The sequence below is a fragment of the Anguilla anguilla genome, chromosome 13, assembly GCF_013347855.1.
Source record: "Anguilla anguilla isolate fAngAng1 chromosome 13, fAngAng1.pri, whole genome shotgun sequence".
Taxonomy (NCBI): Eukaryota; Metazoa; Chordata; class Actinopteri; order Anguilliformes; family Anguillidae; genus Anguilla; species Anguilla anguilla.
The window spans coordinates 23,432,126-23,452,190 of record NC_049213.1 but is presented as its reverse complement, the minus strand read 5'-3'; the positions used below and the strand labels follow the sequence as shown (position 1 = coordinate 23,452,190).

Sequence of the window (20,065 nt, the reverse complement as noted above, 5' to 3'; positions counted from 1 at the left end):
TCATGTGCCACAGCAAAATCTATTTCAAGAGCATCCCCTGGGAGCGGAGATTACTTTTTTCTTTTTTCCTCAAAGTCGCTGTTGATTGTTTTTCCTAAATGACCTTTTCCCATGATGCCCTGTTTCCTCTCAACAGAGACGAACGGGATTCTACCACCCTGGGAGGTTCTTTTTGCCTATGGCGCAGGGTAGCCATAGGGCCAAGTCAGGTCATGGAAAATGAGAAGGCCCAGTAGCACAGTCAGTAACCTTGGCAGGAGTTCTCCACACCTCTCATCACAGGATCGCACATGTTCATGCTGTGACTTTCACTTAAAAATACAACTTGACTAGCTCCTTTCACTGCTCCACAGCCTCAAAGAGCTGTCAGCCCCAGTGCATTGGCAGGAAGCAGGACAGGCAAAGAGGGTTTAATTGAGGGAACGTTGCTGCTAAGCCCAAAGTGAGCAGAGAACAGGGGTTTTTGTTCCTGTTCACTTGAGACTCAAACTAAAGTGCCAAAACAGATCTGAAATAATGTTTTGAACTAAAACTATATCCACGCTGCATTAACCAACAAAGTACACAGACACAGGTCCAGGGACATTATTGGAAGTAATAAACTAACGCCCCCAGTCACTCCCACTGGTCCAAACAGATTTGGAGGTGTCTGTGACTTCAGCCCCCTTCACTGATGCTGTTCGGATGTGTTGCCGATTTCAGCCCCATCACTTGCTTGGCCTGAGAAAGAACACTGCTGTCTGACATCTGGGCACCTCTGGCAAAGACAACCGCTTAGGCCAGTGGAGGTCAGGAGATCAGTTTAAAGGTGGGACTGGAAATATAGTAACACAGTACTATAACAATACAGACTTCGGCCTCCGTTCAACTGTTTCTTTCATTCCTGAGTGACAGTTTTCACTTTCTTTTTTGTGCTTTCATTCATTTAAATGTTGTAAGAAAAGTCAGATTACTTCATTTTGTTTTAGTGAATCACAGCTCCACTGCATTGCAATTGAGTAAACGATGTTTCCTTAGGTTCTAACAGGCTTTTAAGAATAGAAATATAAAGCATTGTTTTTCCAAGTATTGTAAAAGCACAAAAGTGTTTTTCGTCACCTCGTCTTCGGGCCGCCTAGACAGAAAAACTGCACATTATTCAGCCTAAAATGCGAGCGATCGTTCCTCCTGAATAGTATTAAAGCTAACAGCGCGCTGCACCCGCTGCGGGAGACGAAATGGTTTCTGCCTCTATATGAACCTGTTAGGGCGAGGACAGAGGAGAGCCTCACTGTGTGAGCGGGAAGCGAGCGCCGCTGAGTACTGACAGGACCACAGACTACGGCCACCCGGGCTCCAGACGGGTAAAAATAGGCTAATCAAACATTCCTTTTAATTGTAGCTGCGCGAGCAGGATTTCTACGGATCCCCGCTGTGCAGCGCCAGGCCCAGTCCACGCATGTGCCTGGTCATGGTCCGGGGGCTCAATCCCCTCTCGTCATTGGCGGAATCCCCGCCACGCCCTCTGAGATTCGGAAAAACAAGGAGTGAAGAAGTACCGGAGATCAACAAGGCGCGATGCTGCCTCCTTGCATCTTTTTAACCGCCAAACCACCGCGCTTCGTTCCGGTTTTTCTTTCTAGTGTAGCTGCCCACAAAAGGATTTCAAAAAGGCACCAGATAAAATGCATCGTGACGTCGTTTTCCACAAGCTGTTCATAATGCAGTCCTTCTTTCCTGTGCTGCTCTTTTTATTATTTTGTTTTATACTGCAGGAATGCAAGCATCTGTGCTTCATAATAACACAAAAGGAATAACAATGTATGTATTTGAATGGCAGGAGTGGGTTACATGAAACTAAAAAGAGAAGACTGAAAAACACTGGTGACCAATAATAAATCTGAATCTGCATAAATAGGGAAATATTTATCAAAACCCATAGGCAGGTCCCAGTAGTGTATGATCTTGAATGACAAGACACTTTTAAGTACTGAAGTGTGAATACTCTGATAATTATTTTAATGTTTATACAGAAATTGATTCAAGCACAGGAATAATAAAGTTTTAAAAGGTTAATCTGATCTTAAAAGTTAAAATACATAGCTTGTTGTTTCTACTTCTGGTAGTGCAATGTGTCAGTTCTGCTTCTCACAGTGGAATGTGTTTGTAAAGAGTTAGCAGTTTACATCTGGAGTTCCCCCAGTCCATGTCATTTGACCCAAAAGATCATAAACCAATGAGGTAATGCAAATGAAGTGTTTCAACAGCAAATATTCACCCAAATAAGTGACGTTTTTTAAAGCAGAGTTTGCCTAGGTCCAAAAGGATACAGTACTTCTGTATAAGCAGGCAAAAAAATGTGAGTGAGTGAGTGAGTGAGAGAAAGAAAGCATGTGTGAGTGAGAAACATTATACAGCCGTCTTCTTAAGATCAAATGGAAGATGGAGAATGCGCTCTGTCGACCTCATTACTCACCAGGAGAGTAGGATCTGAAGACCTACAGGGCTGAAGCTACACCAGAATACCCTCATTAATGTGGGTGTAAAACCAGGACACTCATACACTAATAATGAGACATCACATACTGTATGAGGGAGGGAGACTCAGAACTTGGGGGAAAAAAGCTGAATTTAAAGGTATCAAAGATTGATTTTGAATCTATTTGGAGCTCACAAGAAGAAAAGAAAAAACTCGTAGGCCTACCTACGGTTTACACTATATTATTCATACATTATAACATGCAAGTTAGCAGCATTGTTTGAATAGTAATTTCAAGGCAGTCAAAAAAAAAATGTGCACCTGAATTCTTACCATCTTAAATATGGTCTTAAGCATGTATAAAAACACATGTCAGTCTTTGCAAATGAGGGAGCATTGAAAGATATTGCATATTTTAACAGTTGGCTTTTTCAGTGCGGCTAAAAATATATCACCATGGTAACGCTATGCATCACGCTGGCTGGATTGAAATGCTCGTGAGCACCCAGTGAACTCCACAGCTCAAGAGCAATGCAAGCAGCTATTTTCAGATAGACAAATGCTCGGTTAGACAATATCGAAAGGTATCAGCAAACTGTGTTGTTTAAATTGCCCCACTCAAGCACATAATGAGGGAATTAGAAGAATTTGCCTTCATATGATCATAAGTTAGAGCTTCCATGGCTTCCTCTGTATTAGGAAATGCCTGATGGGTTTCGGAGCTGTTAGGTAAGGTTTTAGGGAAGGTTTTACCAAAGAAAAATGATTGTGAAGAGGATAAGAGAAATACGCACCTCTTTGGACACCCGTATACCTTAATCTTCCATACAAATGAATGCACACACACTAGCAAGCATGCATGTACACACGCAATGGTTACCAGTATACATGTAACAAAGCACAGGCAGACATGACCACTCAGGTTGATAACATAATTACCCTTGTGCACATCTATTTGTCTGGACAGCAGGAAGTCGGATCCTCCGCCTTTGCCAAATGTCAAACTCAGAGTGGTTTTACACCATGCAGAACTATGTCCAAAACTGGTTTCCATGGAGACAGTATGTGATGATACATAATATTGATCCCATTCCACCAAATCAATACTGCAGCATGCTCTGCAAGGCCTACAATTTCTACAAAGAGGAGGCAGTTTGGATTATCTGATAAACATTCTCTCCCTGTAGATTAAGAGAGAGTATAGGAATAGGAAAAATATTGGCCACCTATTACAGTATTTACAGTATTTCACTGCAACTGCCAGCAGTTGAATTTTTAGTTGAACTATGCCCAACGACCGGGTCAAAACATATCTGCCCTGTTCTTGTGAATGCATTTGTGGCACTGAATATACAGTATCTGAGTGCATGCATTTGTGGCACTGAATATACAGTATCTGAGTGTGAGTGCATGAATTTGTGGCACTGAATATACAGTATCTGAGTGCATGCATTTGTGGCACTGAATATACCGTATATGAGTGCATGCATTTGTGGCACTGAATATACAGTATCTGAGTGCATGCATTTGTGGCACTGAATATACAGTATCTGAGTGCATGCATTTGTGGCACTGAACATACAGTATCTGAATGCATGCATTTGTGGCACTGAATATACAGTACCTGAGTGCATGCATTTGTGGCACTGAATATACAGTACCTGAGTGCATGCATTTGTGGCACTGAATATACAGTACCTGAGTGCATGCATTTGTGGAACTGAATATACAGTATCTGAGTGCATGCATTTGTGGAACTGAATATACAGTATCTGAAAACAAATATTGTGAAACTCCCCTTCTATTCTCATCAGGCCATTCAGGTAAAGCAGATCCTTCTAGGAAAGCGAGTGGCCAAATTCTCTTGAGAGGAAATAAGAATTATTTGAAGCTTCATCTGGGAAAACAATAAGGAGATACACACGCGGTGCACATGGAGACCAATCTATTGAGAATGGATGGGGGAGGGGTTGTATGACTATTTGTGCCTGTGGAAGTTGCGTGCTCTGTGCCAGCCAGACTTAAACAGCCAATGGTGTCCTTGGACACAGGCTGGGAGGAGAGCATAGACAAACATCCACACTCACTGGAGACAAGCTTCGACTAGAAATGGAGAAAAGAAACTGACTCTAACTGATTTCCGATGAACAATGCATCTCATTCCTGACATCCTGACATTGTTGTTCTGTTTGTTATATTCATTTTTCCAAGATAACAAACATCATCCTTCACATGAGTTAAACTGAGATCCAAAGGTCCCACAGCACAAAAGAGTGGGCCTGTTAACCCTGGTCTCCCGGTCAAATTCCTACAAAACTCTACAGTCTCTACATCCGGCCATTGAATCACCCCTGTAAATATGCATCTTGTACTCAATGCAAAATAAAATTTTCATAAAATTATAAGTTGGCATACCTCGTTAGATAAAGGTACAATTAAAGAATAAACAAACACCTCTTTTGGCTCTGCTGTGAAAGTTTTAATGTGTTGGGAAAAATATTGTGTTGGGCAAAATAAAGTATTACAATACATATTTGTATTCCAGGGCTGTGGCCCTCCAGAATATTTCCCATCAGATCTAAATCAGGATCAACATCCTTTTGATAAAATGAAACGTGATGACATGAGTGATGTCAGACCCATAAATCAGGAACATAGAACAGCAGATTAAAATCAGATAACTGAACAGAATTGAATGCGAAGAAACAGCTAAAGCTTGGCAGAACTGGAGAACGGACCATTAAAATACCAAATCCCTTCACTCACTGTAATGTATCGGTATCATTATGTTCATTTCTGGTGATAACTATAGACTAGAAACATTTTATCAGTCTATTCTATGCTATAGCATCAAATATTGTAGATGTGAGCATATTTTTATTTTATATAAACAATACATTCAAAACATTAATATTCTAAAGTTCTAAAGATCTAATATAATGCATGTACAGTATCTGTTTTGTCATACCAGTTAAGAGAAAATTACTCTTCATCACATCACCACCCCCTCCCCCCCCTCCCCCCATCCCCCCATCCCCCCGTCCCCCTGGGTCCTGACAGTGTGAGTGAACTCCATTAACACAACACAGCAAATATGGTGCTAAGTCCAAGCATTTAAGACAGGGGGAGGTGTAATACTAAGGTCCACAGAGAGGGTTCACCATTATTTTACCTGAAGAAATAGCTAGGCTCCTGCGGGCCACTTGGGAACATGGATAGATTTGAGGGAATATAAATAAAGGCTTGCAAGTTCAAAAAGACATCCATTGTAGACCTATCTCAGCAGAGCACACTCACTGTGAGGTCCCCTCGCATGTGAAACACAAAGGAGGATGTATGCAACAATAAGTCAGACCAAGTATAGCATTACACCCTTCCCTTCAACAATGGTAGCCAGAAGATACTGTAATCATACTGTCAACACATCTCATTCATATGGCAGCCATACTACCCTACGGCTGAAATACTGTAGTTTTATTGGCACAACTCTGAACTTTCACTAATTATCCACACCCTTAACCAGGCGATCCCCAAACAATCACTAAAAGTGTGTCAGATTATAGCCTCGGGAACTGTCCAAATTAACAACATCATTACCTATCAACTATTAATAACATTATTGAAGAACTGAAAATGGTGACGCTTGCATATTCATCATTCTCAAGTAGGAACAAAAGCAGTCTGTGGCTGGGTTAAATCTGAGTCTGCATAAACAGCAGACACAATGCGCGAGGACAGAGCGCTGAACTCACAAAGTAGAACTTCTCATCCCCAGATCTCAAACTGTAGGAGGCCACAGCCAAGAGTTTCAGCAGAGCCTGCATAAATCTTCAGGGAAGACAGTATGCTTGCATCTCTCATTTGTTCCAATATCTGCTACAAAAATAATAGTTGGCTCCTTAGGGAAGGGGGAGGGTTTTTGCGTCTTGAATTGTGGAAGAAATATTTCACCAGATCTGACGCAGTGCCACAGAGAGCTGCTTCCACAAGTTTCAGTTACCATTTGGGTCAATTCTCCTATATCAGCCAGTAATGGTTAGCTAGACAGGGTGCACAGGGTGCGTAGAAGTAAAGCTTCCTTTCAGACTGACATTACCAAACCTTTTAGATTCATAAAAGCATTTGCTATGTTCTGTACCATTCAATAATGCAACTGGAGAAACATTCAGTATGCTGCGGGGGTATTCAATCTAATCACAGATGAAAACCATAAGATGTCCACCGGTCTAATGGGCTCACCTAAACCTAGGTCTGGTGAACAACACGGAACCATACATGCATCGGGCACCTCATTGCTCGTTGTAGCTCATAAATATACTGTATATTTACACATATTAAAGTAAAACAATAGGCTATGAAATCCAATTGGACAAAATGTAAACATTTTCATCTACGCTGGAAAACACTTCTGGATTGATAATTCATGTAATAAAAAGGTAAACATTACTATGCATTATTGCAGAATAAATATTTAATGTTCGTTCAATATACAGTGAACCGCATAATGTTTGGGACTAAGACATTTTTTTTTCTTGATTTGGCTCTGTACTGCACAATTTTTTGTAATCAAGCAATTCACATGTGGTTAAAGTGCAACATTATCAGGTTTTATTTAAAGGTATTTTGTTTCACCATGTAGAAATTCCAGCACTTTCAGGGGAACCATGTTTAGGGCAAATAGATTCACAAGTGTTTCTGATTAGTCAGGGGCGCTCAATTGCTTCCTTACTGCAGGTTTAAGACAGCTTTCGGTATCTAGTCTTGATTCTAGGCTTTTGATTGCCTTTGGAGTTTGTTATTGACATGTGTTGTGTGTCAGTGACTACTGATTCTGAAGACTTCACAAATAGAACTACAGTGCTACACTGCAAGATGCAAACCATTAGTTAGCTGCAAAAAAAGGATGGCCAGGTTTCAGTTTGCTAGGAAGTACCTAAAAAAGGACTGCCCATGAGCTAAATTTACCTAGCGCTAGTAGGGTATTCTTGATCATGACTGCGCCTTCCTTTTTTTGAAGCCATATTCCCACAACAGGCAGAACACTCAAAGGAACTAGTGATTCAGTGGCCTTAACTAGAATGCATAATTACGTACATGGCCAGAGAAGGTGCAGTTAGACTGAATGTCCCTCCCTAATGTCAAACAGCCACCTAATTAGACACTAACTGCCGCAGGCAGCAGAAATGTGTTTTAACAGGATCGTCTGTCAGAGCAAGACTCTGAAAGGCTTTAGTGACTTCAGCCAAACCTGCCAAATGCATGTCACTTCCCCCCATCTATCTATCTATCTATGTCTGTCTGTCTGTCTGTCTGTCTGTCTGTCTGTCTGTCTATCTGTGTCATAATATCCAGTCTGGATGAACACACCCGCCCGTGTTTCAAGCCTCCATTCCACAATCAACTGTGTAAATAAAGAACGTCACCTCCAGTAAACACCACAACTCCACGCATGCGGAAAATTCTAGGTTTGACTTCCCCCCACCCCCACCCCCACCCCCCCCGTTGAGACGAGATGAGTGAGAGTGGCCGTTCTCTAGCAACCAGCTGCGGTGTCCGTCTCAGGTTTCCCTTCCAGAGCTCGGATGTATGCCTGGCACACAAGTGCACATTAAAATGCAGATTACCAGGGAAAGTGAGCCATGACAGAGTCACTGTGAGAACAGAAGACAAGTAATTCACATGGCCTCTTTTTTTTTAAACGGCAGAGTAGGCCAGACTGCGTCTGCAATGTGTTCTGGAATGAAGCCCTTGAAAACTTTCACTGGTATTTTGACTAATGTTGAGTTTTTGTCTTCAGTTGGTATTGAAGTTTTTTTGTAAGATTAGGCCAGGTAACAATAACCTCAGGCCATGTAACAATAACCTCAAAGTGTCTGTAAAAAAATCTCATTCACTTATATTTGTCAGGAAAGGTCTTCAAAACCTCAGAGGCAAAATTTCCCCAGAAGCACCACAAAAGAGGTGAGTGGTGTAGAGGTCAATGAGCTTGGATTGATAACCAAATTGTGCAGGTTCTCAGAGCCCAGCAAGCTTGAGTAAGATATTGTAATTTGACATACCTAATCTGATACTGTAATCATGGAACCTGACATACCTGTAAAGCACAGTTCCAATCACCAATAAAAATGTTAATAACATAGAGGGATGATTCAGTGGTACCCTTGAGGCTAGGTTACTCCAGTAAATATCTGATTACTGGATTACTTCAGTAAATATATAGCTGTATACCCGGTAGTCCATACTTATTTGGACAGTGACACAATCTTTGTTGTTTTGGCTCTACTCCAGCACATTGGATTTTAAATAAAACAATGAATATGAGGCTGAAGTGCAGACTGCCAGCTTTAATTTACAGGCATTTACATCCATATTGGGTAATTTATGCAGGAATTACAGCCCTTTTTATGCAAAGTCCCCCCATTTTAGGGGACCAAAAGAATTGGACAGTTGACTTATCAGCTGTTTCTTGGGTGTCTATGTGTCATTGTGTCATTGCATTGGTTCATGTACAAGAAAGCTAACAAAAGGTCTACAGTTCATTCTAGATGTGGCATTTGCATTCGGAATCTCTTATTGTTGACTCTCAACATGAGGACCAAAGAAGTGTCAATGCTAGTGTAGCTGGCCCAAATGGGATGGAGAAATCAAAATAAATCAATTAAACACATAGCCAAAACAATGATCACACTGGCAACCTGGTAGACCATGGAGGACCGCTGTAGTGGATGATCAAAGAATACTTATAATTGTGAGGAAAAGCCCCTTTTCAAATGCCGAACACATCAAGAGAACTCTCCAAGATATAGGCAAAGTTTTTCAGGGCCAAAAAGTAGAATGTCCTTGACGGGCACGTCAGTCACATGACATGAATCCAAAGCATTTCACCTGCTGAAGCCAAAACTGAAGGCAATAATCCGCCAAAATGAGAACTGAAGATGGCTGCAGTACAGGTCTGGTAGAGGATGAAGACACCCAGCTTCTGGTGATGTCTATGGGTCTCAGACTTTACTGTCACATTGTGTCACTGTCCAAATATGTACAGACTGCACTGTACAGTATGTGGATTGGAAGTAAAAAATTTTTTTTACAAAAATGTCATGTGCTTATATTATATATTATATATAATCTATTATATATTGAGGGTCTCTTACACACGTATGATTCTCATATGTGCAATGTGATGACAGCACCCCCAAATGACCTATGACCTCTCAGCACCGGCCTGGCCCCTGCCTGGAATCTGTCACAGAGCTACCGATCCGTACATCAGCAATAAAGGAAATAGGGCAAATTAGGATTAAAGGTTCACTCTCTTTGTTTGTGAATTAGCACAGGTAATCTAAAAGCCTTCTGTCACAAGATGCACAAAGTTCATAACCATGTCATCATGTAAAAGCTGATTTCAGCCAGCCCGCTAAAAAAACGTACAGCAAAGGCAAACTCCGACAAAGAGCTATGCAAAACGATTTAATAGCGGATTAAACTCATTCGTTAGGAGCTTTCAGCTCCCCTGACAGATGACATCTTATTAACTCACAATAATTGTTTAATGGAAAAAAGGCACAGAAAATCCTTGAAAAGCACATTTAAAACCCAAGTGAATGTAAGGTGTACACGCTGATACAGTTAGACACCTTTTCTTCTTGTTCTGTAACAGTAAACAGGTAGACTACTCCTATGAGTGCCCTGCAGCATATCTAGTCGGGTTAGGGTTGCGTGGTTCTGAATAAGACACAACTTTCAAAGTTCTACTTGCATGTCCTTGGTCTGCACCTCAGTCTGCCAAAACAAGGTGTGCGTTTTCTTTTTCTTTTTCACTGCACAAGCAGACCCAGTGCAGACCCAAAATAATTCTGTTAATTTGAATTTATCAAGACAGAATAACAACATATGCCTACTGTGTGAATAAATAAATACACACACACACACACACACTTGCATGTACTTAAAAGCACATATGAAATGTATGCATAGAAATGTAATATTGTGCTGACAAGGAAACACATTTTAGGTTCAATTTATACTTAAACAGTCTGCAAACATGGAGAATGTACTCCACCGTAAGGCCTGCTGTCATATTTTACCTTGTAACCTTGAGGTGACCTTGTCCTAAAATTTCTGAGTAATATCTCTTGTACTGTAAGATTACTTGTACTGTGATGGCAGTTACTGTAGATGGTGACTACTCATACACCCAGAAAAGTATTCCATCACAGTTGGGTCTGTTACCACTCAAAAGAACACAGACACCTGGATGCAATGCTACTGCAGGGAAAGAGTGAGACTGTGTCATCACCTTTCAGGCTTGTACCTTCAATACTGCATAAAAATAGAGGATTAGCTAAACCAGGATGTTGAAAAAAACCAGTAAGAAAACAAAAGCAACAAAGCTTAGTCAGCAAGCAGCTTGCTTCGGTGTCACTCCATCTAATCCAATCGAGCACTGATCTGCACAACCCTAACGACCAAGAATGATGGATTTTAACAGCGAAGCGAGGAACATCAAAAGTTTAAAGCACAAAGTGCAAATAAACGGCTCTTCTAGCAGATCCTCAAGCCCTGTCAACCCTCTTCTCCATAGAAACAATTTTTTTAACCGGACATGTCACTGCACCATCTGTGATTTCCTGTGAAAAGTGCTCACACACCAATAAAACCGCTTAGTAGCTTACTGTCGACGAGAGCCAAATGTCAGGGCGAATATTCATGATAACATGTGACGTGACAGTGTCGGGTCCAGCCAGAATACGCGAGAAGTACACGTAACAACCTGAAAATGTGCATGTTAACCTCATGCCATTTATACAGTACATCGTTTATGTGGTGGCTAAAACTGTCAGAGGCAGCAAACATCAAGGAGATGAGAATACAAAGAGGGCTCTTTTTAACCACTGAGTAATATGTGTGACTGTTCCCGTCAATAACACTGACTGTATTTTCAGCAACTTTTACTGAAAACATCATCATCATTATTATTTATTTATTTATTTTTAAATGATTAACATACAGCTATACAAGTAAATTATTCCTTAAAGACTATTAGGAAATAGTATTTTTTGCCAGGGCATTCATTATAAACTCCACCATTGTATAACAGGAAACAGGTCATTATTAGTTCTAGGCTACTCTTTTGTGAGTAATTTAAGACTGGGGCACATAACGATGAACACTTGATATTTAAGAAGCAGTATCCAATAACCTTTTTTCATGCAAGTCCATTCATTACACACGATAAAGAATCAATTAATGGGTTGTGCCTTTAGATGTTGTCTAACAACTGTTTAATTAAATCATACAAACAGATCCTGCTGATCTACAAGATAGTCAAGGAATGGCAAATGAAACGTTGTTAAACGTTCTCCATTGTCATGAAATGAATCCCATGGCATCACAATGAGACAGCCCATTTTGAATGCACTGTATTAACATGTTGTATACCTGCTTAAACGGGGGCATATGTGATTTTCTTCGTGTTACAGACGGGAGTTGTGTTTCATTTAAGTCCCCACGGTCATCCGGTGGAGAGCTTTTGTTACTCAAAAGGCTACAGAGCCCACATTTTATAATCTTGCCAGAGACAGTGGTTTCTCCTCTTTAAGAACCGCTGGGTGGAAGGAGGGCATGGCAAGTTGCGAGCAGGAGAAATAGTCCTTATTAAAAGAGATTGTGCGCCATCAGAGCAATTCCTGGCGGAGCCCAGATTTAATAGGATGTGTCGGAAGGGGACGGAACAGCTGAGCTGGAAGAGCAGATTAGCGTGATCATTAGGGCCTTCAGGAGGTGGGATGCTGCGTAACTGGGGCTCTGTGCGCACGCAGGCACGCTACGCGGCTCCCTCTGCTCACCAGGCGCAGATACAAAGCTAACACTAACAGCCCCGCCCGCTGCACGCCTGTGTCCTCCACTGATACCCTTTAGGGGATCAACGCAAAAGCCCAGCGGATGGTGGAGGCATATTAATTGTCCCATTGGCCCGTGGAGAGTACCCCCCCCCTTATCTTCACAGAGCAATAGAATGCATATTTTATAAACAGTGTGTGTGTGTGTGTGTGTGTGTGTGTGTGGTGCCCTCCATAATGCTTGGGGCAAAGCCATTTTTTCCTTCATTTTTTGTCTCTGAACTCCACAATTTTAGATTTGTAATCAAACAATTCACATGTCGTTAGAGTGCAGAATCTCAGATTTTATTAAAGGGTATTTTTATACATTTTGCTTTCACCGTGTAGAGATGACAGCACTTTTTATACATAGCCTCCCCATTTACGGGCACCATAATGTGTGGGACATTCTAATTTAATGTAAATTAAAGTAGTCATGTTTAGTACTTTGTCTTTAGTTTATTCTTCGCATGCAATGACTACTTGAAGTCTGTGTCCTATAGACATCACCAGGTGCTGAGTGGTCTGGTGATTCTCTGCCAGGCCTGTGCTGCAGCCATCTGCTTGTTTCGGGGGCTAGTTGCCTTAAATTTTCTCTTCAGCAAATGACATGTATGTTCAATTGAATGCAGATCAGGTGAATTATTTGGCCAGTGAAGAATTTTCCTGTTTTTGGCTTTGAAAAACGTCTTTTTTGCTTTAGCATGCTGTAGGATGAAGTCCAATGAGCTTGGAGGCATAACCACAAGTGAATTGTTTGATTGCAATTCTAAAATTGTGGAGTACAGAGCCAAATCAAGAAAAAAATATGTCTTTGTTCCAAACACCATGGAGCTCGCTGTATATATATATATATTCATATATATATATATATATATATATACTGTATATATGCAATCAGAAGATTAAGCTTACTCTTACAAAAGAAAAACACTTTATATCTCTATCACTGCTTCATTATTAATATATCCCACAGAACTCTGTCCAGTTGATGAAATTTTATTCCAACTGCTAGCACAGGTCCAGCAGATTTTATTTAATCTACACAGCAAAGAGCATTTTGATACCGAGCCAGTAGTTTACAACTTTATTTTATTTTATGCTAAAAGCAGTATATTCATAGAGCGACATAAGTACTCTGTTCTTCTTTATAAGGCCTAAGTGGTAATGTTCCCATACTTTTTCCCATACAAAGCCTAAATTTATCAGCAAAGCCAGTATACAACAGTACATTATGTAAATTATTTAGCGTGTACCTCCAATGATTTGGTGAATAATGCAATAATCATATACTCCGTGAATGGGACCCAAACGATTTTGTGGGGATTCATAATATTCAGTAGCAAGCAGCAAATGCAGACAATGAGTTGTTAAGTAAAATTTCAATATACACAAAAGATGAAAATAATTTATCTGTTTTTAGCATCAAACTCATATACAATGACGAAAAGAACTTGTTACCCTATGTATAACCGTAGGTTGTAGGCGATATAAGGACACTCATTACATAGAGTATTAGAATGTTTCTTGTGTAACTGGATTGGATGGTTATGACATGTATGATTTGAGCTGCTTTTAATTGGTGCCATTTGGCTGTGGGGTTGTGACCCAAATGCCTCCAGAGAAAGCAATGCTCACTGGGTTAAATGCATCGCACGTTTCCTGTACACTGGATAGAGGTCAGGCAGCTTTTTTCTCCGGCCCACATCTATGTGTCACTCTAACCTCAAACAAATGTCTCCTTAACTTGTGTAATACAACTTTTTTGTTAGTTATCACGGCTGAGCAATAAAAAAAATGTTAACCAATAGCTTCCTAAATTAAGATGTGCATGATTAGATTGCACATGGGCTGTTACGGTGATGTCTGTTCAGGCCCAGCATTGTCTTTCAATGGGAGGGTTGGAGGACTAAATCGTTCCTAAATGACAAAGAGACTCAATGCCGTTTTAATGCACACAGACAGAGAAGCTTGAGAAATGAGGATTATTTTTAGGAGAGGATGTGCATGGTGCTGAAATGTGACGAGCCATCTAACAGAAATAGAAATGGGAGCAGAGGAAGTCACGGGGGAGGACAGTCACTGCGAGGGAACAGGCTCTGCTCCCTGGCACACAGCTGGTGCCCAGCACGGCACGGCACACCTATTACCATACAATACCAGCCGCATAATACCCGCTCTTCAGTGCATCTTTCAGTTCACTATAGACGTAGCCCTTCTGCATTCTGTATCTGGGTTTAAAAAATACTACTTTTGTATCACAACTGCTTTTGAGTTGTGGATGAACTCTTTCAGGGGATGGTGTTGGATATTTTAATCAATGTTTAGTTTATTTTTAACATCTCAAGTAATGCAGCCCTGTTTTTGTCTTTTTCATCAAAGCCAAAGAGACTTTACCATTTGGAAGCAGTAAGAATAAAATTATATTCTACTCTATTCTATTCTATTCTATTCTATTCACCTTTACTGGCCAAAAAAAGCCAATTGGTTATCTAATTTGGGTGACGTTGTGGAAGCTAACACTCTGATATAATCTCCCACAGAACTGATGGGCACTTTGCTTCACATAAGAGCTTTTGGTGTTTGAATTTCTGGCTTTTGATGTTTCCGACCTCCTTTGGCTCACAGTTCCCGATAAACTCCCCGTTGCCAAGTGCACCTACTCCACTGGCTCCCACGACTTCTAGGAAATGAGCGCTACGGCAACGGGCAGGGCGCACTAGAGAAATGCTCCGGAGAGATGGAGGACATGAGCCGAGTCTCATTATGCAACACTGACTCCAGCCGGATGCCTCTCATACTCTCACCCGCAGCGAATCAGAGACGAGCAGCACGGCATCGGGCAAGCAGCTCACGCTGCTGCAAGAGAGAGTCTAAGGGACAGTGGGTACACCCAAATAATGATGATTGATTAGTTTGCTCTTGTACTTATATGGTATATGTATGAGTATGTGTATTCATGTGTGTGCACAATATATTTGAGTATTGTATGTATGAATATATGTTTAGGGATACATGTGTGAATGTGTACATATATATGTGTGTGTGTGTGTGTGTGTATGAATGTACATGTGTACATGTACATGTGTGTATACATCAACTTTCAACATATATATTTTATTATTGTTATTTTATTTTATTTACTTTTTTTAATTAACTGTTTACTATGCTTTTGCAACACAAGATTGCCATGCCAATAAAACTCCATTTAAATTGAATTGAATTGAATTGAATCTTGGCCACATGCAGGAGGAGCCTGGCCCTGTATTAGCCTCCTAGCCCCTATAGCACATGCTCCAGGGGGCAGGCTCAGGCACATTACAGGCCACGTAGGCCGACAGACTGTTTTTCAACAAAAAAAAACAAAAAAACAGCACAGATCTTATTTCCATGCTCACATGGAGCAGTGATGTCACTTACACGCCATTCAGGAGGGAAGATGCTTGACAGCTCCTCAGCTTCTCTTCTTGTTGTTACCGAAAATGTCCGACATGCCTCATTTAATGACCAAAATATGTCTCCCTTTCCCATACTTCTAAAGACTAACGTACCTATCAGTAGGCTCTCTGTAATGACTCATTTTGGCATCAGCCTTCAAAAACAGCATTCCCTTTGCCAATCACCATGGAGGACCGCAAAAGTATTTTGGTATTTACTGAAAAATATTTCATACGATTATATAATGTCAACAAAGCTGTCAACACTGTCACACAATGGGGAAACATAAATAATTAATATCTGGCCACAAAGTGTGTGTGTGCATGTGCATACTGAATATAGCAACATTAAAACTGTTAGGTCATGTGCAAGTGCAACATAAAGACTGTAGGATCATAGAATGTTGTGAGAGTCCAGGTCATAGCGTCTGCTGATGGGGTCAAGACGGGGAAGTTTCGCCATTTGTACAGCTCAAAAGCTGATTGAACTGTTCAACTTCAACACAAAATACATTTTCAAGAAATACATAGATATACATATATATATATATATATGTATTTGTGGTGAGCTATATCTAATAGAATGTAAACTGCTGTCTCAGACCCGATTAGCAAGCCTGTAATTGTTTAGGCCTTTTATTAACACAATGTAACGGTATCAATTACACCTTACGCATCTCTGTCGTCCTTCATTATTAGACAGCAGCACATTTCCTTTTAACCCCTGAATTGTTGCCCAGGAGACCTATTCTCCTGAACAACTCCTGTGCAGTAGCATTGTGATATAATGAAAGAGCTCCTAAAGGCATATACTTGCAGCAGTTCCTAGGCAACTTAAATCATATTGAAATAAAAAGGAGCACAGCAGAGATAGTTGTGTGTGCGTGTGTGTGTGTGTGTGTGCACGTGCGTGTGTGTGTGTGTAGGTGTGTGTGTGCACGTGCGTAGCAGGGGGGATAATTAAAAAGGGCCACTTTGGGTGAAGTGCCGCGTGTGACGCATGTACATGCACAGGTGCGCTCCAGGGACTCACCTTCTGTTGCAGAGGTTTTCAGGCGCTTGCACAGTCCATCCATGTCCCCATAGTCCTCCTGGATTTTAACCACGGCCTCACTGCCCCTCAGCTCCATGAGGGAGCGCAGGTCCAGGAGGGTGCAGCCGAAGTCGCCCGCATGGTTGCCCTCATTTCTTTGGTTCTTGGCGTAGAAATCACTATTCGTCATGTCCCCCATGATGGCTAGTATTGCTTAGGAGCTTGGCGGAAATCTGAGTGAATTCAGGAGCAAGCAAGGCGGGGGCTTCTGGTGACGGCGCTCGGCGGCGGTACTGCCGGTTGTGAGAAACCGCAAAAAAAAAAGATGTGGGGGTCACCAAGCGAGACGCGAGAGAGAGAGAGAGGGAGGGAGATAGAGAGACAGAGAGAGAGAATAAGGATCCAGTCCAGTGTCCAAAACGCGAGGAAGAAAATCCGTCTGCTTCAGGAAAAAAAGGAAGGAGACCATCCAGGGAAGGGCAAAACAAGCCTGGCTGAGGCCCCGAGGATGCCTGCTCTCACGGCTGCAGTCCGGCGCCGCTCCATATGTAGTTTCCCATTCTGCTTGTCTCAGTCTGCTGCTGTCTACATGGTGATCCTCTCCATTACTCCTTCAGAGAGAGAGAGACAGAGGGAGAGAGGGAGAGAGGGAGAGAGAGGGGGGTAAGGATGAGAATGCACAGAGGACGGAGGATGACGGGCGAGAGCGTGGCGCCGTTTCCGCGGCAGCGCGTACGGCAGAGCGGCGCAGCGCTGTCATCGCCGGGACCGGCAGAGCAGAACGGCTGTGTGTCCGCCGCACCGGCTGTGTGGCGCACGCGCACACACACACACACACACACACACACACACACACCGACGCGCGCGCGCCACACCGGTCCTCTCTCTGCAGAGACGCCGCCGGCACACGCAGGCGGGAGGAGCAGCACCGCGCCGCGCTTTGATCAGTCCCCAGAGCAGTCGCCAAGTAAGGCGGCTCATGAATATTAATCGAGGGGGAGCTAACCGTTCATGTCTTTCGGCTCAAAAAAAAAAGAAAAAAATGATTTAGCGCTGCGTGACTTCAGCCTGCCGCGCGAATCAAAGTGGGACAACAATGCCCGTGTCATCGGTAACGCGCGGGAAGCCAGCAGCCCGGCATCTGCGCTTGATGCTGGTTCAAGGGGACATGACTGAGGTTTACATTAGGATGTGAGGGTTCGGTTTCTTTCAGGCTGAGACGCCATGGCTGGGAAACACACAGTTGTGCCCAAAGAGGGGACGCTTAATATCCTGTTAATCAGGCTGACACCTGGGGGACTAAATAACTGTGAAAAACAGGCAAACTGCGGCACTGAAAATCCACCCGAAAATACATCCAACATAGTTTCTGCGGCATAGGATACGCAGTGTTAATAACAGTCATGACAAATAAAAATGACTATGAAACACTATACTCAAGTGTGTGTACAAGTGTGCACTTGGGAGTTGCAGTACATTTTTCCACTATTAATCGCAGTGGGTTTGGGTGCAGTTGGTACAGATCGGGTGAACTCGTGTGAACCTGCCCGTTTCTGCGGGACGGCGCTGGCGGGGCGGGGCGGGGCTGTGGGCAGGAGCTGTCAGACGCCCGTCTCCCCGCCGGGACCCCCGCGTGAGGACGCCCGCGCGGCAGGGTGGGCAGCGATGCCCGCTGGCACGCAGGAGGATCTCCTCCAGTCGCCGGGTCCATCAGGACTGATCAGTGCTTGTGCCACTCTGCAAATGCCAGCTCAACCAGCTGTGCCAGCTCCCTGAGATTACAGCTAACCAATGGCGGGGGGGCGGGAGGGGGGGGAACCAATCAAGCGCTGATCTGAAAACTGGCACTACATTACACGGGTTCTAATTTTCCTAATGATGCGCCCACAGACAGCCCTGTCTGGACCCCAACAGATGGATGTGATCCATCTGGACAGCAGGGAAGCCATGCTAATTCTGGAAGAGGTCTGTGTGCATCATATCTGTGTTTTTAATGTTAACCTCTATAGCATTTTGGGCCATAATGTATCACATGAAAAGAGCCAAAGAATTTGTTTTTCATTGATTAATTATGACAGTGCTCTCTCACTGTGTAAAACATACAGCACATGAGCTGTACCATGAGTGTCGCTCATAATGCTCCTGCACATCCTGCAGACAATCTATATTTCTGGAGACAGCTTGTAGCACCATATGTTACAATATCAAAGCAAAAGCCTTTTTCTGATGGTGAAAATTCACCAATACTCATTTAAGAGTGTTCGTCTTTGAAACACAACAGTGTTTAATGTGCTCAGACATACTTTAATGTACAGTGAAATGCAATCACATTTTGTAGTTTGACCTGAGTATTTCAAGTACATTTTTATTGGCACTTAGAACGACATTGGGATGGACCGATTCCATCTCCATGTCACGCTCAAATCTCGAGGGAACTGGAAACACACTGAAACTGTGACATCACACCGCATCCCCCGTACCGCACCTACACGTTCGCGGAAGTGGTCGTCACGGCTGCTATGGTAACCCGGCGCTGAGCGATGAGCAGTGGATGAGCAGGGCAGTAATCTATAACCTGAGTGTTAGTGCATTGATTACAGTCAGCTGACATGATGCCGTATGATATAACGTCATCTCCCAGCAATGCACAGACCCAGGAGCATGCTGAATATCGATGGGATTCCCCATCACACTAATCTTGTGCCGTGACGTAAAGCTGGAAAGCATGCAGACCGATATTTCTTGCTGCAACAGTAGTTTCACTATTGGTCGCGATCGTAAAACAAAGCTGACTAAACAAGATTAATGTATTCTGATACACAGCATTTATGTCAATAATGCTATTGCTTTTTTGTCGGTTTGGTTCAATATAACTCACTTACATACATGAATGTAGCCACACAATTGAATATTGCTCATGTCTGTACAACGCACTCTTTGTTGTTGCACAGTTTTGTATTGATTATTGCATTAATTATTGTCATGCATGAATTTATTTCCAAAATGTTCACAGTGAGAATAGGTTATTCACACATTAGCCCTGGTAAAGAGTATGTAACCCTAATATTTCAATTTAGATGAATTGTGAACATTGGAATGAACTTGTATTATGAACAATTCAGACTCAGAATCTTAACAAAAACTCTAAACTATCAAATGCCTTTGTTGAGTTTCTCTGAAGTCAGACAACAAAAATCCAAAGACAAGGAATAAATACTTTGTGTGTACAGTAACACCACAGAGCAAATATTATTAACAT

General features: G+C 42.3%; 1 protein-coding gene across 16 annotated transcripts in view; it reads right to left on the bottom strand.

The window, feature by feature from the left end:
• Positions 1–20,065, bottom strand: part of atp2b2 (ATPase plasma membrane Ca2+ transporting 2) — a 159,813-nt gene that overhangs the window by 54,733 nt on the left and 85,015 nt on the right. For 10 of the 16 annotated variants that reach the window (XM_035388172.1, XM_035388185.1, XM_035388184.1 and 7 more), the window contains one exon: positions 16,807–17,417. In XM_035388172.1, the coding sequence (XP_035244063.1) occupies positions 16,807–17,005 (199 nt within the window). In that variant the 5' untranslated portion in view covers positions 17,006–17,417. Of the gene's footprint in view, positions 1–16,806; positions 17,418–20,065 lie in introns of those variants that run through there. The other 6 variants (XM_035388175.1, XM_035388180.1, XM_035388182.1 and 3 more) reach the window with 1 other exon arrangement.